General features: G+C 43.9%; 1 protein-coding gene across 1 annotated transcript in view; it reads right to left on the bottom strand.

Annotated features, from left to right (window-relative positions):
- LOC119977187 (NADP-dependent malic enzyme-like) overlaps positions 1-26,694 on the bottom strand; it is a 179,020-nt gene that overhangs the window by 89,203 nt on the left and 63,123 nt on the right. The window contains exons 3-4 of the mRNA XM_038817871.1: positions 4,679-4,812; positions 1,300-1,449 (exon numbers count right to left, since the gene is read on the bottom strand). Of these exons, the coding sequence (XP_038673799.1) occupies positions 1,300-1,449; positions 4,679-4,812 (284 nt within the window). The remainder of the gene's footprint in view (positions 1-1,299; positions 1,450-4,678; positions 4,813-26,694) is intronic.

Below are 26,694 nucleotides of genomic sequence, written 5' to 3' on the forward strand. Positions count from 1 at the left end.
GGAGGTCTGAGGAACCAATGGGACGTGGTTTCCTCCGGTTTACTCCCACAAGTCCTAAAATACGTGCTTGTTAGGTGATTTGGACATCCCGAATTCTCCCTCTGTGTACCTGAACAGGTGCTGGAATGTGGCGACTAGGGGATTTTCACAGTAACTTCATTGCAGTGTTAATGTGAGCCTGCTTGTGGCACTAATAAAGATTATTATTATATGCTGCAGATTTTGTGCACAATTTATGCAGTGGCTGGACCAACTTACTGTCAAAACATCATAAAATCATGGCTGAGTTTTAAAACCAGAGTAACCAACACAACAGATTGAAGGACTTTTTTTTAGCTCTGCAACCCACCTTTTAAGGATGTATAATTTTGTGCTGAAATGTTGCGGTAGTCCTTAAAAATTCAGGCGCATTTCTTTTGAGAAAGTACATTTTGTGTTGCACTGGCAGTTGCACAGCAATCACAGGCAAGCAGTAAGTCAATTTATGAACAAACTAATTTCAACACCTTTCTTAAAACAGGAGCCCCACGTCACTTTGACCATTCTATAAATCTGATGGAGCCTTTGCCGATAAGTGTCTGACAACTAAGGACTACACACACACTGCAAGTCAGAACAAATATAGGTATTACACTGACCTTGTAACTCTGACATTAAGCCTGAATTACTCATGGGGGTGTGGTGCCAGAAGAACCAGCCAGGTCAGAAATGGCATTTGTGTCTTGGCCACTGAGACTGTGAAGCACTGTTTGAAAACAAAACCACCTTTGTTCCCACAATGTTTATAGCAAGATACTGTAAATCTCACTGTAATTTATAAAAAAAATTAAATCTGCTTCTCAGATGACTTAGTGGATAAAAGAATCAAAACAGTGCAACATAAAAACTGGTTTGTGTTGAATATGTGCAGAAATAGCTGACCTCAGCTGACCAACCGTGGGGCTGCGAATGGTGACAATGCCTAGACTAGAGTAGGAACAGGACATCAGATGAAAGAAGATTCAGGACTGGGCTTGCCTGCAGTTCCCTTCATAACCAAAAAGCTTGTTGATCAATCATTACCCAAGCTTAACATGGAGAATTGCAGTTTAATCAAGGTATCAGAGAACTAGGGGGGGGGGGGGGGGGGGGGAATGTAATAGCTGAACTTCGGAAGTTATTAAATAGTCAGTTTGATGTGAGCAAACTTTGAAAAACAAGCATAATCACTCAGACACAAAATTGCAGTGCAACCCAAGCAATGTGAAAAAAGAGGCTTTTGGGAACAGGGGATGGGAGAGAGGAAAAGTCTCAGCTTACCGTGGCCGTCTAAAGGCAAGACCGTACTGCTGACATGCCAGGCCCACAGTCGGAGTGTAAATAATGGGCATAAATCTTTCAATGTTGGAAGTAATAATTCTATAGAAAAGTTTTTCATTCCGATCCTGCAGAGTCATTAGAATAATATACCTGTCGAGGAAAGCATATTGAGGCAGATTACAACAGGCAACATTGAAAAGCTCACAGATCAGAATTGGTAGAGAGATTCATTTAACTATTCCAACTAGATTCAATTCCAGTTTTAGGAAAATAAATCAAGTACATCCTTGCTAACGGTTAAACGTCCTAAAGGGGAAAGACAAGGACATTTTTCTAAAGTGAATGGTTTATACATTAATTTATACTTAAATAGTGAACAAACTGGTGGGCGAAACGTAATTTCTGCTGTGAGGTTAAATCATGTTCCTGACACACACACAGTAGCAGCAGTGAAGAGCAGACAAGAAAAAGGTTTAAGCAAAAGTAAAACACTGTAGAGGTACTGGAATTCAAATAAAATAGAGCACGTTAAAATTCTCAGCAGATCAGACAGCAGGGGTGAAGGAGGAACCAGGTAACGGAGAATTTTGACATGGAAAACAGGAAAGTTTGGATCATGTTTTGGGGATGTGAGGGGTTGCTAAAGTCTTAAAAATCAGGTTCCCAACCAAACTGCCTTCAATCCACTCACATACAGTTTTAACTGAGGTCAGAATATGGGTGGGCAGCCAACTTGTTCCAAGGAGGCAGGTTGGTTATTTGATTGTAAAAATGAGGCTCGTCATTCAGCTTTCAAACTTTAATTATGGATGGCCATGTTTCACATGCCTCAGGACTTCCAGCAGAAACTCGCAGGCGAGGGCTTGGCGGATCTAGGAGATGAGAGCCTTTATACCTGTCTTCTGGATTCAGTGTACTTGCCCAAGCAATGCGATCAGGCATCTTCTACCACCCACCCCTGGAGCTTTCCCAGAAGGCCATGACCTCACCCACTCCTTTAAGGCCTCCAACCACCTCTGCTCCCAGGTCTCCAGACAGCCCCACTCCCCAGGCCTCTGATTTCTGCCCCTACACTCCATCTTCTCTTCCCACCTCCCCGGAAGCCTCTGATTCTACCACGCGCACCATTCCCACAAGATCCTTAACCCGGTTCCAGGCCTCTAATTTCCACTCTCCTCTATTCCCCAGGTTCAGCAGCCCACCTGAAAAGCCCCTTTCTCCTCCTTCAGTTAGCTCCAATCAGACTTGCTTTCCAGGTGGGGAACTGAGTGGTGACGACATACAAGTACTTGTTAAAACTTGCGGGGGATCCTAATTCTCTGAAAATTGTCAGCCTGAGCGGTCTTTTTTTTAAAATTAATTAGTACTTTTAAAGCAACACAGTCCATCAACACTATAATTCAGAAATACGTGCCACCACTGTTGCTGCATTAAATATGAAACTGTGCTGTTACCCAACCAGAACTCCACGATGGGAAGTTGTAAGAGAACACTGGTTACATATTGATATTTATATACAATATTTACATGTATACTAATTGTGACGTGTGAGGGCCCTTCCTGTTGATTCCCTTATTTCCCATTTCTTTTACTTTGCCGTTATCATTTCTGGACGGCAAGGTAACACAGTGGTTAGCACTGCTGCCTCACAACGCCAGGGACCCGGGTTCAATTACAGGCTCGGATAACGGTCTTGTGTGGAATTTGTACTTTCTCTCCGTGTCTGCCTGGGTTTCCTCCGGGTGCTCCGGTTTTCTCTCTCAGTCCAAAGACGTGCAGGTTAGGTGGATTGGCCATGATAATTTGGCCCCTAGCATCCAACAGGTTAGGTGTGTTTACGGGAATAAGGTGGAGGCTTGTGCCTAGGTAGTTGCTCTTTCCAAGGGTTGGTGCAGACCCGATAGGCCGAATGGCCTCCTTCTGCACTAGGGATTCTATTATCTGTGGATATTGAATGGACATATCCCGTTTAAGTCAAACAGAGGAAGTGAGGAACTCAAAAGTAGCAAAATAGTACACTGTTCAATGAAGATTCAGATTTTGATCAGAAGAACTCAGACTTTCTGGCACCTGAGAGATCGGAGGGATTCGGTTTGATTGGTTGGCTGGCAGCCAAAGGATTGGCCAATGATTGTATTTTAAACACATGTTTGGAATAAAATATATATTTTAAAAATCATTGTAAAAAATTGTGAGTACCACCAATCAAATATATATCATGTATTAAAAATGTCACTGCTTGCCTTCTTTGTATGGGTAGCAGTAGCTTGGTTAGGCTGGTTGAGTAGCATCAGCAGTGATACCGGGGAAGTGGTAGTTGTGGGAGCATGGATGCTGCATTTTGAGGAAGGACAGCAGATTTGTGCATAACAAGACCACTGCCACACCCTGGGACAGCGCCTCTGCAACCCTAATAATTTGCCAGAATGTTGCGAGATTCTGAAAGCCCTTTTGAACAATGGTATTTGTGGCAGTCCAGCTTGCATGGCACCAAGCTCAGCTTGCATAGTAACAGGTGTGGATCTCATGATCCACAATGGACTGAGGCATTGGGTGGCTTGAGTTGACCAATACCTCCACCCTGGACTCACTCATTATGTAGCATCTGATGGATGATCTCTCAGCTTCCAGAGCAGCACAAGCAGAAGCTATCAAATGTCTCAGTAGCCAAAGGTTGGTGGGTATGGCTAACAGGATGAATGCACGTCAATGCTGCCAGGCAACTGGACATTCATCACTACATCATCATGGCTTCATACCAAATGTACATTGATGGGGTGTGTATCTTTGTGTGGGTGTGGGATGTGTGAATGTGAGTGTGGGGTGTGTGAATGAGGGTGTGTGTGTGTGTGTGTGTGTGTGTGTGTGTGTGTGATTCCTGCTTCCCAAGATCACTTCTCCTACTTCTCTCTAGCAAGACAAAAGGCAAAAGAAGTTCCCCATGCCGACTGTACATGGCCTTTGTCACTTTGATGCAGTGATCCAAGAAAAACTGATGTGTTGGAAACGTCACTTGCACCACTCCCTGTTGAATGCCGAAACCGCTGTCATTTCCTCCAATCACAATCAACAGTAATTCCATTCAGCATGCAGCAGCACCAAAGTGCCTTGCCTACAAGTTGAACAGTGATCCTTTTAAATAACTTGGCAGGTGGCAGTGGTGGTGGTAGTGATGGCTGGGGCGGGGTGGAGAGGAGCATGGTAGCCAAGTGTTTAACTGATTTCGGGAATTGGTCGGGAGGGAGTTAATATGGAGTCACATTTTTCAATCCTTGACTTCAAAATGTTAATCACCAACAAAAGAAAATGTCAGAAATCACCCTTTTACAAATTTTCCATATATCTGTTGAATTACAATTATTTTATAACAATTACCTACTTGTCAAGGTCGTTAGTTTTGGTCTCATAGCTTTCAAGGACACGGAGAACTTGAACATCTTGGGTTAAAAAACATGGTGGGAGCAAGCCATGGATTCCAAGCTGCAATCGTTCTTCAAGACTAAACGCCATACCCTGTAAAAACAAGACCGTCTCCAATAAAACTCCACGTTTACAACAATGTGTTCTAGCCCAACAAATAAACCACACAAGTGAGAATATCCGCAATCTGCAAAGACAGTGAGGTTACAGGTAAAAGAGAGAGAAATTTGGAGACAGGGTGCGCGATTCTCCGAAATGGAGAGAGTGTTCGCACCGTCGTGAACGCAGTCGCGTTTCACGACAGCGCTAAACAGACGTGGGGACGACCGATTCTGACCCCCACAGGGGGCAGCACGGCACAGGAGGGGTTCACGCCGCTCCAGCCTCCCTTCCCGGCGCCAAATGGGCGCCGCGCCAACCTGCGCATGCGCAGTTGGACCGCGAATGCGCGGGGGACTTCCCCAGCGCGCCGGCCCCAACGCAACATTGCATGGGGGTTCAGGGGCCGGCTGCATAATAAAATAGGGCCGGGGCCGGAGAGGCCGGCCCGCAGATCGGTGGGCCAGACCCCATTGGAGGCCTCCCATGGTGAAGGAGCGCTTTTCCCCTCCCCACAGGCCGCCCCCTGACCCTTCGCGCAGAGTTACCGCCGGCAACAACCAGGTGTGAACAGCGCCGGCGGGACTCTGCCGTTTCCGTTCGACCGCTTGGCCCATCAAGGCCGGAGAATCGGTGGCATCGCGCCAAATGGCCGGTGCAAATGGCGCTGATTCTCCGCTCCCCGGGGAATCGTCTGCCGCCGTCGGACCGGTGCCACGGGAAAAAACGGCATCAACGGAGATTCTCTCATACGACACGGCATGGGAGAATCGCGCCTGGGGTGACCAGGATTGTCCAGGAATTTGGCTTGAAATCCCGTATCATGGGCTTGAGCTTTCCAGGGCCCAGGGCACCATTTGTCCCAGATTGCTCTCGGTAGCAGGTGAGAGTCTCCTGTCTAATTATTATTAGCATCTGTACATACGCAATCCAGAGTTGGCACAGTCTACATGTACAGATACAACCTTGCAGGAACAGCAGCTCTATTAGCCAGAGTCACTCTCCTCCCAGCTTCAGCAGGTGGGTTGGGGAAGTGGGGAGGTGGGGGAGGGATTGGATGCCTGAAGGGAAGTACTCTGGCAGGAAAAAGAGGGTTTGTGGATTCCATCAGATTGGGAGGGTGCAGAACGAGTCAGTACTGCAGAAGACTACAACGAAAGACTTGCAGAATAAGCAAATAATTGGCAAATTAAATTCAACACAGAGAAATGCAACATAGTACATTTGGTTGGAAGAATAGAAAGGTCATTAATTGAAAGGTGCCAGTCTATGTTGGGGAGAGGAACAAAGGGATATCAGAGTACAAATGGATCAATCACCACATGTTGCACCACAGGTTAGCAAGGCCAGAAAAAACACACTTGGTTTTGAGGAACTGAACAAACGAATGTGATATAAAATAGGATAATATAGTTAGAATAATGTAGAGGATAGAGCCGGTCTGATGGTAGTGAGTACACAGACAAAGAACAAAGAAATTGAGCAAAGCATGACCAGAAAGGGAGATGGGGAGCCTCGTGCAGAGGGTGGTGAAAAGGATGCTGGGTAACAAGAGGCCCAGGGTTGAGGAATGCGAAGTGAGCCAATCAGGAAATATGGCCAGGTCAGGAGGTGTATAGGATGACCTATGGGAATCTTGTATGTGAAACTTGATGCCATTTGAATGATATGTGCAGAGATCTCTTTGTCTTTGACCTCAGTCGGTTCTCGGAGCTTCAGGAGACTGTATGTGTTCTGAATCTCTATAGAGCGGGTCAGCCTTGCTAGTTGTTTAAAAATAAATAATACCATACCTACAGATCCCTCTCGAGTTTTATTAAGACCAGACTGATGGGTAAAGAACTTAATTTGTCAGTTTTACTTACAAAAGAATAGAATTGAAAAGTAGGGAAGTTATGCTAAATCTGTACAGCTCTTGGTTAGACCACGGTTTGTAGTGTATGCAGTTCTGGTCACCATATTACAAAATAGATGTAAAGAGGCACTGGAGAAAGTGCAGAGGAGATTTACAAAGGTGATACCAGAAATGCGCGCGTATACGCACCAGGAAAGGATCGAGCATCTGGGTCTCTTTTCCCAGGAACAAAAGTCAGCTTAATGAAAGATTTTGATAGAGTGGATACAGAATGTTTCTTCTTATGGGGAAGAGCGTGACTAGAGGCCATCAATATAAAACAGTGTATAGTAGAGAAGCATTCAAGGGGAACTGAGGCAGGAATTTGGGGAATAAAGAAATAGATGGTTATGACGGTCACTTTAGATAACAAAATATGAGGGATGGCAGAGTGGATCATAAACGCTGGCATGGACTATCAGGTTGTCAACCTAGCCGCCTGCCTGACAAGGAATGGAAGAACACAATAATGAGGTCTTGCCTCTAGATTTGGTGGCTCCTTCACACCCCTGGCGCTTTCCCCGACAAACCATCATTCCAGCACTTTCTCTCCAAATATCAGGCGTAACACCTCTTTCAACCATTCTTACTGAAGATAATTCTATGAATAATTGGTGGTACAACACTACAGTTATTTCTCGCTGTAATGGGCACAGAGATCTCCTGCAAAAGGACTCTGCTAACACAAAGACTCAGAAACTGCACTGGGGAAACAAGCAAGCAAGTCACTTTTGTCCCACAATGTTTAATTTTTAACTTTCCGTTTCAACTTCTGAGGAAAGCATGCACATACATCTTATTTGAATCTATCCTAATCAAATCTTTGTAAACGAGACTGTCCAGCAACATCTCTCCAGTGGTGGAGAAGATATATTCTGGCACAGTGAGCCATATTAAGAGTCTACCGCTCAGCAAGGCTTTGATCATACCGCGTATAAGGAGCGATTTATGGTCTTCTCTGGATGGTGTCAGACAGCTATGATATTCAGTTACCGGGAAGACATAAACTTCTTGAAATACTAAAACTCCCCTTTGGAACAAACAAGCCCAGACTGTATTGAATATCCCATATTTTCTACTAGTTTTTCAGGTCTCACTGTCCCAAAATAGGGCAAGTCACTGAATCATTATAACTTGAAGTGAATGCCCTTTTTATCCCTCACATTTTGTGGCATAGCCAGCAAGTCAATAGCACTGTAAACATTTCAGTCCTTTGCAATCTATCTTCATGGCATTTCCTGTATTTTATGGTTTAATACTCCAAATTTGGTCAGAACGGAGATCAAATGTTAATCGTCACAGGTTTACTTCACAAGATAAACAACAATGTATGAAGCAAGAAAAATGGAAACAGAATGTTAAATGGGTCTTATTCCCCATTAAAAATGGCTAGGGTATTTCATAGAACATAGAACATTACAGCGCAGTACAGGCCCTTCGGCCCACGATGTTGCACCGTCCTGTGAAACCCTTCTAAAGTCCCTCTACACTATTCCCTTATCGTCCATATGCCTATCCAATGACCATTTAAATGCATTTAGTGTTGGCGAGTCCACTACTGTTGCAGGCAGGGCATTCCACGCCCTTACTACTCTTGGAGTAAAGAACCTACCTCTGACATCTGTCCCATATCTATCTCCCCTCAATTTAAAGCTATGTCCCCTCGTGCTGGACATCACCATCCGAGGAAAAAGGCTCTTGAGGTCCACCCTATCTAATCCTTTGATCATCTTGTATGCCTCAATTAAGTCCCCTCTTAACCTTCTTCTCTCTAACGAAAACAGCCTCAAGTCCATCAGCCTTTCCTCATATGATCTTCCCTCCATACCAGGCAACATTCTTGTAAATCTCCTCTGTACCCTTTCTAATGCTTCCACATCCTTCCTATAACGTGGCGACCAGAACCGCACACAATACTCCAAATGCGGCCGCACCAGAGTTTTGTACAACTGCAACATGACCTCATGGCTCCGAAACTCAATTCCTCTACCAATAAAAGCGAACACACTGTACGCCTTCTTAACAACCCTCTCAACCAGGGTGGCAACTTTCAGGGATCTATGGACATGGGACACCGAGATCTCTCTGCTCATCCACACTACCAAGAATCTTACCATTAGCCCAGTACTCTGCCTTCCTGTTATTCCTTCCAAAATGAATCACCTCACACTTTTCTGCATTAAACTCCATTTGCCACCTGTCAGCCCAGCTCTGCAGCTTATCTATGTCCCTCTGTAACTTATAACATCCTTCTGCACTGTCCACAACTCCACCGACTTTAGTGTCATCTGCAAATTTACTCACCCATCCTTCTACGCCCTCCTCCAGGTCATTTATAAAAATGACAAACAGCAACGGCCCCAAAACAGATTCTTGTGGCACACCACTAGTAACTGGACAACAGTCAGAGCATTTCCCATCAACCACCACTCTTTGTCTTCTATCAGCTAGCCAATTTCTGATCCAAACTGCTAAATTACCCTGAATCCCATGCCTCTGTATTTTCTGCAATAGCCTACCGTGGGGAACCTTATCAAACGCTTTACTGAAATCCATATACACCACATCAACTGCTTTACCCTCATCCACCTGTTTGGTCACCTTCTCGAAAACTCAATGAGGTTTGTGAAGCACGACCCACCCTTCACAAAACCATGTTGACTATCTCTAATCAAATTATTCCTTTCCAGATGATTATACATCCTATCTCTTATAAACCTTTCCAAGACTTTTCCCACAACAGAAGTAAGGCTCACTGGTCTATAGTTACCGGGGTTATCTCTGCTATCCTCCAGTCCTCTGGCACTATTCCTGTAGACAAAGATGACTTAACGATCAAAGCCAAAGGCTCAGCAATCTCCTCCCTAGCATCCCAGAGAATCCTAGGATAAATCCCATCCGGCCCAGGGGACTTATCTATTTTCACACTTTCCAGAATCGCTAACACCTCCTCCTTATGAACCTCAAGCCCTTCTAGTCTAGTAGCCTGTATCTCAGTATTCTCCACGACAACTTTGTCTTTTTCCTGTGTGAATACTGATGAAAAATACTCATTTAGCACCTCTGCTATCTCCTAGGACTCTACGCACAAATTCCCACTACTGTCCTACTCTTACCTTAGTCATTCTTTTATTCCTGACATACCTATAGAAAGCTTTAGGGTTATCCTTGATCCTACCTGCCAAATACTTCTCATGTCCTCGCTTGGCTCTTCTTAGCTCTCTCTTTAGAGCCTTCCTAGCTAACTTGTAACTCTCAAGCAACCCAACCGAACCATCACGTCTCATCTTCACATAAGCCTCCTTCTTCCTCTTGACAAGTGTTTCAACTGCTTTAGTAACCCATGGTTCCCTCACTCGACCACTTCCTCCCTGCCTAACAGGTACATACTTATCAAGGACACGCAGTAGCTGTTCCTTGAACATGTTCCACATTTCCATTGTGTCCATCCCCTGCAGTTTTCCTCTCCAGGCGATGCATACTAAGTCTTGCCTCATCGCATCATAATTGCCTTTCCCCCAGCAATAACTCTTGCCCTGCAGTTCATACCTATCCCTTTCCATCGCTAAAGTAAACGTAATCGAATTGTGGTCACTATCACCAAAATGCTCACCTACCTCCAAATCCAACACCTGTCCTGGTTCATTACCCAGTACCAAATCCAATACGGCCTCACCTCTTGTTGGCCTATCTACATACTGCATCAGGATACCCTCCTGCACACATTGGACAAAAATGGATCCATCTAAAGTACTCGAACTATAGTGTTTCCAGTCAATATTTGGAAAGTTAAAGTCCCCCATAACAACTACGCTGTTATTTTCGCTCCTATCCAGAATCATCTTTGCAATCCTTTCCTCTACATCTCTGGAACTTTTCGGAGGCCTATAGAAAAGCCCTAACAGGGTGACCTCTCCTTTCCTGTTTCTTAACTCAGCTCATACTACCTCAGTATTGGAGTCCTCGTCAAATGTCCTCTCAGCCACCGTAATACTGTCCTTGACTAACAATGCCACCCCTCCCCCTCTCTTACCACCTTCCCTGAACTTACTGAAATATCTAAACCCGGGAACCTGCAACAACCATTCCTCGCCCTGCTCTATCCATGTCTCCGAAATGGCCACAACATCGAAGTCCCAGGTACTAACCCATGCTGCAAGCTCACCCACCTTATTCCGGATGCTCCTGACAAACATTGAAGGAATGGTGTCCTTTATTTTTAAAATGTGGTTTCTAACTGTAGTACTAGGGGGTTCAGAACTTATAGGGTTAATGTGGGACTGGGGAAACACTACCTACTGCTCACATGATAATGTAAAGGGAGTCACATGATTAGTATTAGTCTGGTCGTCATCTAAATAGCAAATGTTCATGTATAATCGGTACATAGTTATGTTCTACAATAAATAGTTACTGTTCAGACTCTATGCTTCAAATCCTCCTCCCCCTCAGACAATCGCAACAACTAATAACATGTCGAAGGACTCCAAAATCTCCAAAAATGAAAATTGAAAAATCGCAGCCTGACCTGAAAAAATAATGCCAAAATGGAAGACTCTGATGAAACATTTGGATATCACCAGAAAGATTCCATAACAGACGTGGAGGCGAGGAGGCAGAGAAGAAATCAACTGTGCACCTCAAGAACTCCACCATTGCACGTGGGTGCTCGTTGAAAATCCCAATCATAAAGCAGCATCAAAGAACCTAGTGAGGATCGAGGAAGGGAAGGGTAAGCAAACATTTAAAAAGGGTTTTTGAAAAGCTTCTGAATAAGGTGCAGTAGCCACGCAGTTCATTTTTAAACACGTGGTTTGAAACAAGCCGTAGCCTGGGTCCAGAGAAGACACCATGACACATGGCAACTGCACAGTGAAATAAAATGTAGAAGAAAATAATTTTAAACAGCTTGTCAAGCAACAAATAAAAGGCTTTTCACCACTAACCCAGGAAATCTTAAATATGATTTGATGTTGGGAGTACGTTGAGCAAAACTTGTAAATTTGAACTTCTATATTTCTCCTGTCAATCTTATTCCCATTTTTATTATTTGCTGAAGGAACATATTAATGTCAAAAGATCGGACATATGTTTTGATTCGTCCAGGTGGGAGATTATTTAATTATGGATCATCGGTTTTATGGGATTCTTGTTAGTGCACATCATTTCCCTAAGGTTAACACACCATTATACTCCAGATGCAAGAAAGCAATGGATGCCTGTGCAGAACAAAGTGGGGATTACTAACGGATATAAATACGGATGTAGATTTTGTCAAAAAGAATAGGTCTGCTTTAAAATAAAGTAAGCTGGGGAAATAAGAAAAGGCTGTTCAATATTTGTGCCAAAAACTTGCTCCTGCTGATCAGAATCTTATCTCCTGGGAAAGGAACCGTGTTTTGTGAATCCTGGAACTAATTTCTGAAGAGGTTTTTTCCTCTCCATTAGTTCTGACTAAATGTATTTCCTCTTGTTGATGGTGGAAACTATGATCAAAGTTTGTTGTAGGACTTGCAGCTTATCACGATTGTGGAACAGATAATTTTGAGAAATTTCAGAACAGCCACAAAGTTGATTGGCACATTTCATGTTCTTTTGACCATTTTCTGCAGGAGATATTTGGAAAATAAGTTGCTTTAAATGTGTTTTTTTAAACTTAGATAAAGGCGTTAAACTTTTAAGAAAAAGGCAGGTACCTGAGACAACAGATAGATAGTTTGGTGCTAATAAGCAATTGTTTTCTCAGACTGAAAGTAAGGAATTTATTGGCTTGTCTTGCAACAACAGATAAGGACCTCACATCCATCCTTTGGAAAACATTCGATCACAGTTGTTGGCAGGAGTTCTACCAAACCTTCTCTCTTCGGTGTGAACAGAGAGAGATAAACTGCCCAGCATACCATTTTCCTCTTTTAAGAAAAATAACAAGCTTGACCTAAATAATCTAGTGCATAATTTTAGTTCACAGAACACAATTGAATCAAATTGAAACAGTTGAATCAAATCAATATGCGAACACATTTTGTTCCCCACGGCACCCTGTCCCCACTCCTCTGATTTCTAATCAGAGGCACCATGGTAGCACAGTGGTTAGCACTGTTGTTTACAGCACCAGGGCCCCAGGTTCGATTCCTACTTGGGTCACTGTCTGTGTGGAGTCTGCACATTCTCCCCTTGTCTGCGTGGGTTTCTTCCGGATGCTCCGGTTTCCTCCTACATGTTCCGAAAGACATGTTGTGCGGTGAACTGGACATTCGGAATTCTCCCTCAGTGCACCCGAACAGGCTCTGGAACGTGGCGACTAGGGGCTTTTCACAGTAACTTGATTGCAGCGTTAATTTAAGCCTACTTGTGACAATAATAAAGATTGTTAGATTATTATTAATTTGTGTAATTGAACTCTAACACAAATTACTTTCTTCCCATTCAGTGGACCGAATTACCTTGCTCTGTCTGAACTCTGCTATCCACCCGTTAAAAATATCAGTACCAGTTTGAAACAGTAAGAAGTCTTACAACACCAGGCTAAAGTCCAACAGGTTTGTTTCAACTCACTAACTTTCAGAGCACTGCTCCTTCCTCATGTGAATGAAGAGGTATGTTCCAGAAACATATATAGACAAAGTCAAAGATGTGAGACAATGCTTTGAATGCGAGCATTGCAGGTAATTAAAGATCCAGAGATATGGGTAACCCCAGATTAAAGAGGTGTGAATTGTCTCAAACCAGGACAGTTGGTAGGATTTCGCAAGCCCAGGCCAGATAGTGGGGGTGAATATAATGCAACATGAATCCCAGGTCCCAGATGAGGCTGTACTTACGCATGCGGAACTTGGCTTTAAGTTTCTGCTTGGCGATTTTGCGTTGTCGCGCGTCTGAAGGCCGCCTTGGAGAACGCTTACCCGGAGATCAGAGGCTGAATGCCCTTGAATGCTGAAGTGTTCCCCGACTGGAAGGGAACATTCCTGCCTGGCGATTGTCGCGCGATGTCCGTTCATCTGTTGTCGCAGCATCTGCATGGTCTTGCCAATGTACCACGCTTCGGGACATCCTTTCCTGCAGCGTATGAGGTAGACAACGTTGGCCGAGTTGCACGAGTATGTACCGCGTACCTGGTGGGTGGTGTTCTCACATGTAATGGCGGTATCCATGTCGATGATCTGGCACGTCTTACAGAGATTGCCATGGCAGGGTTGTGTGGTGTCATGGTTGCTATACTGAAGGCTGGGTAGTTTGCTGCAAACAATGATTTGTTTGAGGTTGCACGGTTGTTGGAAGGCAAGTAGTGGGGGGTGAGGATGACCTTGGCAAGATGTCCATCTTCATTGATGCCGTGTTGAAGGCTGCGAAGATGTCGTAGTTTCTCCGCTCCGCGGAAGTACTGGAAGATGAAGGGTACTCTGTCGGTTGTGTCTCGTGTTTGCCTTGAGGAGATCGGTGCAGTTTTTTGCTGCGGCGCGTTGGAACTGTTGATGAGTCGAGCGCCATACCCCGTTCATACGAGGACATCTTTCAGCGTCTGTAGATGTCCGTTACGCTTCTCCTCGTCTGAGCAGATCCGTGGGCTTGCGATAAAGCCAAGTGCTGAGGTGACCGTCCTTGATGGAGAGGAGTGTGTCCAAGAACTCAACCGATTTTGGAGAGTAGTCCATGGGGAGTCTGATGGTGGGATGGAACTTATTGATGTCATCGTGTAGTCGTTTCTTCGCCATGGGTCCAAAGGAAAAAATGTCATCGATGTATCTGGTGTATAACGTCGGTTGAAGGTCCTGCGCAGTGAGGAGGTCTTGTTCAAACTTGTGCATGAAGATATTGGCATATTGAGGTGCGAAGTTGGTCCCCATGGCTGTTCTGGATGAAGAACTTGTTGTCGAAGGTGAAGTCACTGTGATCCAGAATGAAGCGGATGAGTTGCAGAATTGCGTCTGGAGATTGACAGTTGTCGGTGTTGAGTACTGAGGCTGTTGCAGCAATGCCGTCGTCATGGGGGATGCTGGTGTAGAGTGCCAAGACGTCCATTGTGACGAGGAATGTTCCTGGTTCAACTGGTCCATGGGTGCTGAGTTTCTGTAGGAAGTCCGTCGTGTCACGACAGAACCTGGGTGTTCCTTATACGTTGGGTTTCAAGATGTCCTTGACATAGCCAGAGAGGTTCTCAGAGTCCCATTGCCTGATACGATAGGACGGCCTGGTGTGTTAGCCTTGCGTATTTTCGGGAGGCAGTGGAGATCTCCAACGTGGGGAGTACGTGGCATGAGAGCACGTAGGGCGCTCTGAAGCTCTGGATCCAAGGTGTTGATCAGTCTGTTGAGTTGGTGGGTGTGTTCCTTGCTCGGATCTGCGGGTAACTGTCTGTAGTGTTCCTGGTGGTTGAGTTGTCGGTACACCTCTTTGCAGTAGTCCGTTCTGTTCAGTATGGCGTTCCTTTGTCTGCTGGTTTGATGACGATGTTGCGGTTGGTCTTGAGAGCGCGGATGGCGTTGCGTTGTGATTGGGTGACGCTCAGGGCTGTCTTGTGAATGTGACTGATGAACCTGGCATTGACCCGACTCCTGATGATCTTGCCAAGGTCATCCCCACTACTTGCCTTCAAACAACCGTGCAACCTCAAACAAACCATTGTTTGCAGCAAACTACCCAGCCTTCACAACCCTGCCCAGTGTAATTTATCAAAGAAATGGAAGGGGGAGTTTTAACAATTCCACAAGAATGAAGATTAGCTTCTTATCCAGAATGTAAGAAAGTTGAGAAGACATCAACTGATGGAGCCCTGTTTATTATGACAACCTATATCTCTTCCATTCCTTTCTTTCGCAGCAACATGGTGAGAAACATGGAATACTAAAAGCATAAGACCATTCTAGAAAGAATGAATATAAAAAAAACATTGAATAGATCTGGTTAAGTTGCCGTCTGAAAGACTATAAGGATTTTTAGAAAAATGCAACAGTTAAAGAGAGAAAAAAGTTTGAAATCTTTGAGCTCAGCCTTCAGAATGGCGACTATGACACCACACAACCCTGCCATGGCAATCTCTGCAAGACGTGCCAGATCATCGACATGGATACCACCATTACACGTGAGAACACCACCCACCAGGTACACGGTACATACTCGTGCAACTCAGCCAACGTTGTCTCCCTCATCCGCTGCAGGAAAGGATGTCCCAAAGCGTGGTACATTGGCGAGAGCATGCAGACGCTGCGACAAAGGATGAACGGACATCGCGTGACCATCGCCAGGCAGGAATGTTCCCTTCCAGTCGGGGAACACCCGCAGCCCCCACTCTCATCCAAACAAGCTGTAAGAATATCAAACCTGCAGAGACTGACACTCTTTTCCTCTGGTTCCCCTTAACTGCCTCACCTGCAGTCATACCCTTCTGTCCGGACTACCTTCTAAACCTGAAGATCCTATTCCAAGGAGTGTGAGTACCTCTTGATACAAACTCTCGTCGTCCCTGAATATGTCATGTGTCGCAGTGTTCACAGCTCAGCCTCCAGCTTAATCATTCTGAGCTGAAGCTCCTCAAGCCACGGTCACATACAGTTACAAGTAGTTGTGCTTGCCCTGGATAGCACTGGTACCCAGGAGCCCCCACATGCTGCAGCCCTGACATAGAGCAAATAGAAATTGACAAGTTCAATCTGACAGCCATTACAGAGACATGGCTACAGAATGATGTTAGATTGGCACCTGATTAAGCACAAGTCAAGCACATGCCACCACAAGGCTTAAAAACAGGAAACCAAAGACTGGGCCGATTTAATCAATATCTGCTCATTGCAAAGAGCAGTTACTTAAGAACAGTACTCGGTCATTTTGTTACATCCTTAGTCCCTTTGGGACATCTCAAGTTATCCTGCATTTTCTTAGGCAAATGCATTGCAGATTTTTGTTTTATGGACGCAGTATACAGTGGGAGTCCCAAAGGTTTAGTATTAGGACAGCTTTTTTAAAAATATATATGTGACTTAGATTTGGGGTGGGTGTGATACAGAGCACAGGACCACTCTGAAATCTGTAAATGACACAACACTTGGAAATGTACTGAACAAGTAAGAAAATAGTATCAGGCTGCAATATAGACTGGTGGAATAGGTGTACAGATGACAGATGAAATTCAGCACTGAAAAGTTTGAGGTGATACATTTTGGGAGAAGAATAATAGAGAATACAAGCTAATGGATACTATTTTAAACAGATGATAAACTGGAAGTGCACAAATCTTTGAAAGTGGCAGGCCAGGTTAACAAAACCATTGATAAAATATACAGCATCTTAGATGGGCATTATGGTGGTACAGTAGTTAGCACTGCTGCCTCAAGAGCCAGGGACCCGGGTTTGATTCCGACCTGGGGTGACTGTGTTGGGTTTGTTTGCTTTCCCAGTGTCTGTGTGAGTTTCCTCTGGGTGCTCCGGAATCCCCCAACAGTCCAAAGATGTGCAGGTTAGGTGGATGGCCTTGCTAAATTGGCCCTTTGTGTCCAAAGATGGTTAAGGTCCATGGATGGGGCAGGGAAGTGGGCCTAGGTAGAGTTCTCTTTCGGAGGATTGGTGCAGACCCAATGGGCCGAATGGACTCCTTTTACATTGTGAGGATTCAATGATTCTGGGATTTACAGAGTGTGGGGAGTTTTAAAAATATTTTTGGGCAATATTATGTTGTTGAGTAATGAAGGGCGAGTGTATAATATATAAATAAATGCGTCAATTAAGACAGGGAAACGTGCAGAGTGGCAATTTACCTGGGAAAATTGAGAGATAAAGGAGTAAAGGTTCTCAATGCATTCATTTGTAAAAGGAGGTGGATTCATGAATAAATAGGTTGGGTTTAGAAATTTGTATTCGGAGATAGATAGGCATTTGGCTTCTCAGCTGCTAAATTTCAACTTAATAGTTTCATAAGTAAACCAGGGAGGTTATTATTTTTATTCGACCCGAAAGGGGAGGTAGTAGGAAAACATGGAAGATTTTTATAGTTTGGAAAAGTTGCGTTCAAGTGCTGAGGACAATGGAAATGAAAGAGAAAAATGAAATATTTAAGGAACGATGGCGACAGCTCTGTTTGCTGTATGGGAAAGACATCCTGGGAACTGCTCTGTATGGAGAGAAGTTGTGAATTCTGAAGCAGTCATCCCAAAACCAGAAGTCTTTATTTCAGAAAGCAGTTTTGTCTCTGAATTTTCTTGGATTCCCAGAAGAGAGTGAGAAGTCATGTGATGTACCTTTACTTAAATGACAGCAGTTTTTACCCTGAGTAATATTACCCAATTTTTTAAATAGTAAAACATCTATAAGGGAGTGTTGCCTGGAAGGTGTTAACTTGTGTGTTCTCACCAAGTAGTTTTTTGGGGAAGATGTTTTGTAAACTTGTTTTAAATGTGTAACTTTGATCTAGTGTGCTTCAGTTTTCTTCTCTTCTTATTATTAAATATTTTAATTTTTAAAATCCCTAAGTGTTACTGGAATTTTATGCTCCTGGGATCAGTAGTTCCCCCCCCCCCCCCCCCACCCCCCCCCTTGCTGTCAGAATACAAAAAAAGGTAATGATCAGTAAGCCAAGTTTCTCTCTGGAATTTGGCTTGCTCAACAAATAACATCTGCTGTGGTTGTAACACAAGGCGTACAATACAAAAGCCTTAAAGTTGTGCTAAGACTATATAAACACTGGTCCAGTGCGAGCTGGAGTATTCTATCCGATTTCAGGCCCTACGCTTTAGGAGGGATGTTAATGCTTTGGAGAGAATATAGAAGTAATGTATTTACCAGAGTAGTTCCAGAAAAGAGGATTTCCAATTACATCAAGAGACTACAGAAGCTGGAGTTGTTCCCTTTACAGCAGAGAATGCTATGGCGAAATTTGATAGGCATGCTTAATATTAAAATCATGAAGATTTTAGATGGAGTAAACAAAGAGAAACCGTTTCCAGTAGCCAAAGAGTTGATAACCCGAGGACACAGATTTACAGTAATTGACTAAAGAAAAAGAGACAACAGGAGAAAGCATATTTTAACCCAACGAGTGGTTAAGAATTGGAATGCACTGCCTGTTACAGATTCAATAATAGTTTTCAAGAGGGAACTGGATAAATATTTGATAGAGAAACAAAATTACAAGAATATGGGAAAACAACTAGGGAATGGAACTTTATAGGGGCGGGTTTAGCACAGTGGGCTAAATAGCTGACTCGTAAAGCAGACCAAGGCCAGCAGCGCAGGTTCAATTCCCGTACCAGCCTCTCCAAATAGGCGCCGGAATATGGCAACTAGGGGCTTTTCACAGTTACTTCATTTGAAGCCTACTTGTGACAATAAACTATTTTCATTTTGTTATAACCTGCCTGCTTACCACTGGCTGGGGACTAATGACAATCCCACAATCCTATGGGAGTATGAGCTTCCCCAATGAGGGGGGGGGGGGGGGGGGGGGGTGGAGAAATCATTAGCAGACTCCCTGCATAAGTAGAGCTGGCTAGTTTGGAACCAGCCAGAGAGAAGAGTGAGCAGCAAGGGAAGTTGCTGCTGCTGTTGTATATATATGTTATTGTAAATAAATGTTATTTCTTTGTATCCTTAAAACTCGTGCTGGATTCTTCGTAGCCCTCACAAAACATTTCATTTCATTTCAAGAGACAATGAAAGCTCAATGGGATTAAAGGCCTCTTTCTGCCCTACTATTCTATGATATGGAAATGCAGATGTTTGGAACATCCAAATTGGTTAGATTCCAAGTTTGAGAGTTTCTATACACAAGGATGATGCACAAGGGGCAAGAGTCAGTGAAAGAGGATTTATGGTTCTAGGAGACGATATAGTTGCAGATTGTGAAGAGGAGTGGAGTGAAGCCAGGCTGGAATTTAAAAGTCAAAGAGAAAGTTAAAAAAAGGCACTAGTTTTCAGTGATTGGGAAAATTCTGCATGCCATTTATTTAATATGAATCACAGCATTTCAGAAATTGAGAATTTATTTTCTGGTATTTATGCTATTTTTAAGGGATAGCATCTAAACTTCTATCTACCAAGAGTCAGAACAAGGAACAGGTTGAAATTTCCACAGTACATAAGCCGAAGTCTAGTTGGATACTTCGCCAGAGCTCAGAAAGGCATTTTGACCAAGGAGGATGATTAAAAGATGACAAAATCGACAATAGAGACCATTCAGGGCAGTAAGGCAGGTGATCAGAAAGTGAATGGAATCCAATCTTGAGTGATTTAAAACAGATGAAGGGAAGGATGGGAGTGATTTACAGCTGTAGTGGTCAAGAAGGAAGGAAAATGGAAAGAGAAGCTTCTGAACTTTATAGAAAAATAATTATAGAAAAATAATTTTTCCCTTGCAAACACAATTAAATTCCAAACTAAAACAAAAAAAGAATTTAAATCACTTTGTTAGTTTATGTCCCAGCAATGGTCAAACACAAACGCACAACAATCCCATTTCTCCATCAAACAATCCAGAACTCAGGATGCTACATGTAAGCTAAACTTCATTTTCTTTTCTTCTACCAACTGTACATGGTCATCTTTTACAATATGCAGTCAGGCCCATCTGGTCATCACAAACAGATTTGGCATTTTTCAGAAACTAACACAGTTGTGCCAACAAATGCATAGGTATCAATACGTTTCCACTTTTACTCAAATGTCTTGACTACTTGACTGTTGAAATGGAGGGAGCAAGAGATATAGCAGTATTTTCTTTAAAGAGTCTGTAAATGGGGAAGTTTGGCACAAAATCTTGTCTGGGTCGAGGACCGTTCAGAGAGTTGGCCTACCCACGTCCTCCTCACGATTGTGATATGGAAAGATACAAATCCCCATTTCCATTTCTGAGCAGGCACTCTCTGCACTCGGGGTGGGGAGGAAAGAGTAGCATTCGGTAGAAAGTACATGTTCCAGTTAACCTCCCCCCAAGGCACAACCCCTACAAAAGCAAAATTGCAACAGTACATTGCAGGCTGCTGGATAATTGTTTTTGGGCACTGACAGAAAAGCCCAGTCTCTGCAACGGAAGGAAAGTCCCAGATTGAGCGATACTGCCCTGGACTCACTTTGTTTGGAGGTCAAAGCCAGAAAGAAGGCCATGGGCGCGATTCTCCACCCCCCATGCCTGGTGGGAGAATAGCGGGAGGGCATCCCGACATTTTTCACGCCCTCCCGCTATTCTCCCCCCCCCCCCTCCAACGCCCTACCCATGCCATGAATCGCCGCTCGCCGTTTTTTACGGCGAGCGCCGATTCTCCGAGGCCAATGGGCCGAGACTTCACGCCTGTTTCACCACGCCAGCAAACACACCAGCTCACTGCCATCGTGAAATGGGCGCCTGATCTCCGTTTGGGCATCTAGAGGCCCGATTGGCACGGGAGTACCACGACTGTGCTCGGGAGGGGACAGGCCCGTGATCGGTGCCCACCGATCGTCGGGCCAGTGTACAAAACAGACGCACTCTTTCCCCTCCGCCGCCCGGCAAGATCAAGCCGCCACGTCTTGCCGGGCGGCTGAGGAGAAAGACGGCAACTGCGCATGCGCAGGTTGGCGTTGTCCAACCGGCGCATGCACGGCTGACGTCATCGGCCGTGTCAGCCGCCGTGATGCTTGACGTGCGGCCTTGACGACGGTCGTCAAGGCCGTGACGCACGGGACAGCGCTCCTAGCCCCGCCCCGGGGGGGGAGAATCGGCCCCGGAAGTGGCCGTGAAGTGTACCATGGGTCACGGCCTGTCCCACGGCAGCCTTTACGATTCTCCGCAAATCGCCCCATGTTTCTGGCAGGAGCCAAGAAGCTCTCCAGTGAGACACTGAAAAGCAACTGGAAGTTTGTTGCAGTGATAGTCAATGTCTACAGAGAAACATCATGCATCTGGCAGCAGTGCTAAAGAGGTTTAATGAGCTCACCCCGCAACACATCCTGACACTTGAGATGCACTCCTGACACAAACCTTTGAACTGTACCGGCCACGTACACACACCTCATTGCTGCCACATACTTCCAACTATTCAGCTTTTGCATCACTCAAAAACACAATGGCTCACAATTAATAGCATCCTGCCCCCTCTCTAGTCAGTCCAACTTTAACTGCAGATCACCATCAGCTTTGTGATCTGCAAATCCAACAGTAGAGAACATAGAACATAGACAGTACAGCACAGAACAGGCCCTTCGGCCCTCAGCTTAGCTTACTAGTACCCCTTGGATTTGCCCAAGTGTAGGTAACACAACTGTACAATTTATGGGAGGCAATGGCATTGTGGTATTGTCGTTGGACTAGTAATCCAGAGACCCAGCATAATGCTCTGGGTTCGAATCCCACCATGACAGATGGCGAAATTTGTATTCAATAAAAATCTGGAATTAAAAGTAGAATGATGACCGTAAAGCTATTGCAAAACCCATCTGGTTCACTAATGTTCCTTCGGGGGAAAAAATCTGTCATCCTGAACCTGGTCTGGCCTCCATGTGACTCCAGATCCACAGCAATGTGGCTGACTCTTCAATGGGCAATAAATGCTAGCCCAATCAGAATGCCCAGATCCCATGAACAAATACAAAAAAAAATACATGGCAAAATCCCAATGACCACAGATCTTATCAGAGACTTATTGAATGTCTTTTGTTCTTAGCAAAGTGATTTTATTTTCTTCAGAAAAGCAACTACTGCTGAAAAAGTATTTTAAAAAGGGAATTAGTTTAGCATGTTCCACTGGAAAATGGTGTCCTTTGTTCTCCAGATCCGAAAATCGTAGGAAAATTGGCTATATTCAAGAACAAAATGTATACTAGTCATTGACCTTGTATAAATAAATGTGTATGGGATAAATATATTTTTGCTCTTCAGCAACAGCCAAGCTTGAGCCAAGCACACAGCAACGGGAATCAAAAGCAGACAGAGGATTTCTGAAACAGGAATTTAGCGAGTGTCAGAATTCAGGGCTGAGTACGGGAGATAATGCAGGTAAATAGGTACAGAAATTAAATTTCTTCTTACAAAACCAAACACATTTTTAACGTAACTGGCTTGTAATTTCAACAATTACCGCTATACTAGGCCAGCTGTTAGTCAGATCATGTGTGGTTGGTGGTGGGGGAGGGAGGGGGAATCTGACTGATCAGCTGTATCTGCTTTGAGCCTGCCAGATTGAAGGTCAAGAGCTTTGCTTGAACCAGAGAACTGCAGAGGGAACTGGCAAAGGAGTGAGGATTTAAACCAGGATTTGGTGGGAATGGGATGTAGAGGAGGAAGTACATTAACTGAGGAACAAAAAGCAAAGTGCTCAGTTATTTATTTACACTTTAATGATTAACTTTACCATGGCTTAAGGGGCCAATGAAGTTATAAATAAGAAATCAATAAATAATGGGGAATGGTAAAAACCCTAACGAGCAGCTTTAAGTAAACAATAACGGTTAAAACAAAGCTGAGGTCTCAAGAGATGAAAAAGGCTAAACAGTGAAACTAAGCAAAGGAAGTGACTAAGAAATTAAATGAAATCATCATGATTTAGTATTAAATCATCTTTGTAAATAGATAAGTAAGAATTGCACATTAACTAAATAAAGGTATGTCAGGACTCCAAAATATGAATTTGTGGACTGACGATGCTGGATGACTACACCTGTGAGAAATGTCGATCCCTTGAATCAAAGTTGTTTAATTTTGAGACACTCTGATATCCAAGAAGGGGAGGAATAGTTGCATAATTTACTCTAGAAAAGTCATGCCACATACAGGTCGTACAGGAGGAGTGTGAGGCTAATGGTCAGCAAGATAAGGAAAACTAAATGCCTGGAAGGAGAAAACACAGAATTAAATTGTCCCCATAAGGCCAAATGTCTGGAGATTAGGAAGAAAATTAACAGGAGGGTGACCAGAATCCAACCAGGGTCTTGTGGAGCAGAAAGTAATCCATGGGGAGGAGTGGCAGCAAAATAAAAAGGTGGTCAACTTTGGGGATTTTATAATTGGGGATTTTAAAATTGGGTGATAAAGGTTACTTTCTGCAGTATCACTTGGGAGTGCGGGAATGTGTGTTGCTACAGTAAGGGATATGTTCAATCAGTTGGAAAGCAACTGAGGAAAGGGATGGGAAAAGAACCTGTTGTTGTGGCCCCAACAAATACACCAAGACTTATCAGGCTGTGAATGTTTCTCACTGCAGCTTGAAGAATCAGTAGACTTTATGGATACGGCCCAGCTGATTGAATGTCATGTGAACTCAAACAAATACTCAACACCAAAAGAGGACTTTTTCTGTTTTTTGCTACTCAGGAGGACAAGTAGCGAGATTGACTACAACAAATTCAAAATGTATGTGACTGAGAAAAACATTCCAATCAAGAAACTGGCTTCAATCACAACCAATGGAGCACTATCAATGCTGGGTGTCAATGCAAGCTTTTTTGCACTTTGCCGAAATTATCTTGAATTGCCGTCCTTTGTTGATTACCACTGTGTTATTCACGAACAAGTGCTGCCGAGCAAGGCCGTTGACTTATTGTTGTTGTCAAGATTATCAACTCAATTCACGCTAGAGTCTACAACATTGGTTATTTCAATCATTCCTCGATGAGCTTGGTGCCACCTACAGTGAACTAATCCTTCATGCAGGTGTGAGGTGAAGAGGGAAAGTCCTCCAGAGATTTTTAGATCTGCTCCCTGAAATTGACACCTTTCTGAAATTAAGAAATTGCGTGTCAGGTGATGCGTGGTTGCTAGACTTGCCGTTTTGTACACACATAAGTGCAAAATTGAATGAGCTGAATCATGAACTGCAGGGGAGGGACAAAGATTTGTCACACATGATCAGTACAGTGATTGCGTTCAAGTTGCAACTGGGCCTGAGATACGCTCAGTTAAAGAACAAAATTACTGAGCACTTCCAAATCTGGAGAAAATCCAACAAGTCAAACAGAAAGGGTTCCATCCGAACAGATTCTGTGACCACCTGAACAAATTGGAAAAGCAGATGATTTTAGGAGTTGGACAAGATGGAACAAATCATTATATTTGTCTCAAATCCCTTTCTTCAAATGGACAGTAACATTTTGGCAGGTATTTAACTTGACAAGATCATCGCCATGCAAAATGACAGAGCTGAAAGTTAGGTCATGGGACAAAGACTTTTGAGGATTTGTGGACAGTAAGAAGTACCCTTTTATGATAGCCTACTCACTCAAGGTGAAGGTGCACTTTGGTTCCACATACCTTTGTAAGATGGCTTTTTCCCAGATGAAAACCATCAAGTCCACGTATCGCACTAGTCTTACAGATGCCCATGTGATGGACTGTATGAGACTGGCCATATCAAAATGCAACCCTGACTTCACAGCACTCACAGATAGTGTGCAAGTACAGGTGTCACACTAAGAATGGGTGATTTTTTTGGGGGTTGGAGACCACTGCTTTAGCAGGATGCAAACTGAATTCAGGCCGGCCAAAAGCAGGATTTGCTACCATCGGATGATCCCATTGTGCTTGCATGGCTGCGCGGAACCTGCCAATATTGTCCCATCCCATGAAGCCCGGCACCAATGGGGGGGCGTATCATTCTGCCATTGGCATCTCTCCTATGGATCACAAAACTGGGCATAGCCACCTCGGTGGGCATGGGGGGGGGGGGGGGTTTGGTGGTGACCTCCTGCCTCCAGGACATTTTCACAATCTACCTGGTGACCAGCTGTGCTGGAAGCAGGAGAAGAATACAAGCGCCGTCCCTCATTTCAGGTAAACTGGCAACGCTGCAGTCTCCGTGCCACAAGGTGTTTGTCCCAGGTTTAATTTTTATTTTATCAAATACAAACATTTGGTTGTGAAAGCTGTTAGCAAACAGTAAAGGAATGCTGTAAACTGGATTTGCATTGAGACTGAAACTAAATTTTGGCATGTGCTGCAATGTAATGACCACCCTAAATACCACAGCCAGCAGCGCTATTCAGTAAGTTTCCCTATTTTTAAAACCAGTTGGAAATATCTGTAGCTTAATTCTTCTCCCAAGGCAAAATGTTTGTTTTGTGTTGCATTATATAGAAGGAAGAAGGGAGGTCTTAGTAATTGTAACATTTTCAAAATTTCATGAAATATCTTAGCTGTTCCTAACCCTAACCCTAATCAAAGAAACATAGCAACTTCATCCAAACAGGAGATGAACTGAGTGGTAAGGTTACCAAGCCAAACAGACGAGGAGGTTCCAAATTTGATACTTGCCCTATGCTGTTTGTTACTCTCCCAACAGATTGACAGGAGAAATGTTACATCAGTATTGGTGTCCCTGGAATAAGAAAGGGAGTAATGCACGTTGAACCCCTGGCATGGCTTCTGCCCTCCTTTTTAGTGACTTCTGCTACAAAGAATAAGATCAGGATTAGCAATGGTGCTGCTGCACCTTCCCACCCCTGTGGAACCCACCCATCTCTGTCGTCTTCCTGAGAGTCAACAGCAAGTTGAAATTAGTGGCTCAAGGCTCATCCATGGAAAATGGGCTTTGGGTGTAGGATTAGAAAGCTGTTGCTACTTGTAGAACGAGACTCTAGTGGGGGCATGCCCTACAGAACAGGAGAAAACTTGGAGACAGCTTTTATTCACTGACTGACATGACACACTTCCACCATCCTCATCCTGGAAACTATTCTTATCTATTTTGAGGGGGAAGTCATTTGCTGAAAACTTGATACGGAATATTTATGAAGCAACAAGCTCGTGGTTCAGAGTGACTGAATAGAACTGCAGCCTTCCTCCCAACTTATGGCTGTCCCAAGGAACAAAGCCGCATTTTCAATCTGCAACATAAAACACTCATATTTTACTATTTTTAATCAGAATAACATCCTTTGATAGTTCAGTGAAATGTCTTCAATGAAAAATCATGTTAGAAATATGGGCCCCAGCACTCCTTCCTGTTATATCAGATGATTCTCAAATAACTCAAATTATCTGGAGATAATACTCTCCAGACACAAACTACACAGAAGGAAGGGAACAAAGC

This window comes from Scyliorhinus canicula, chromosome 14 (genome assembly GCF_902713615.1).
Source record: "Scyliorhinus canicula chromosome 14, sScyCan1.1, whole genome shotgun sequence".
Classification (NCBI taxonomy): domain Eukaryota; kingdom Metazoa; phylum Chordata; class Chondrichthyes; order Carcharhiniformes; family Scyliorhinidae; genus Scyliorhinus; species Scyliorhinus canicula.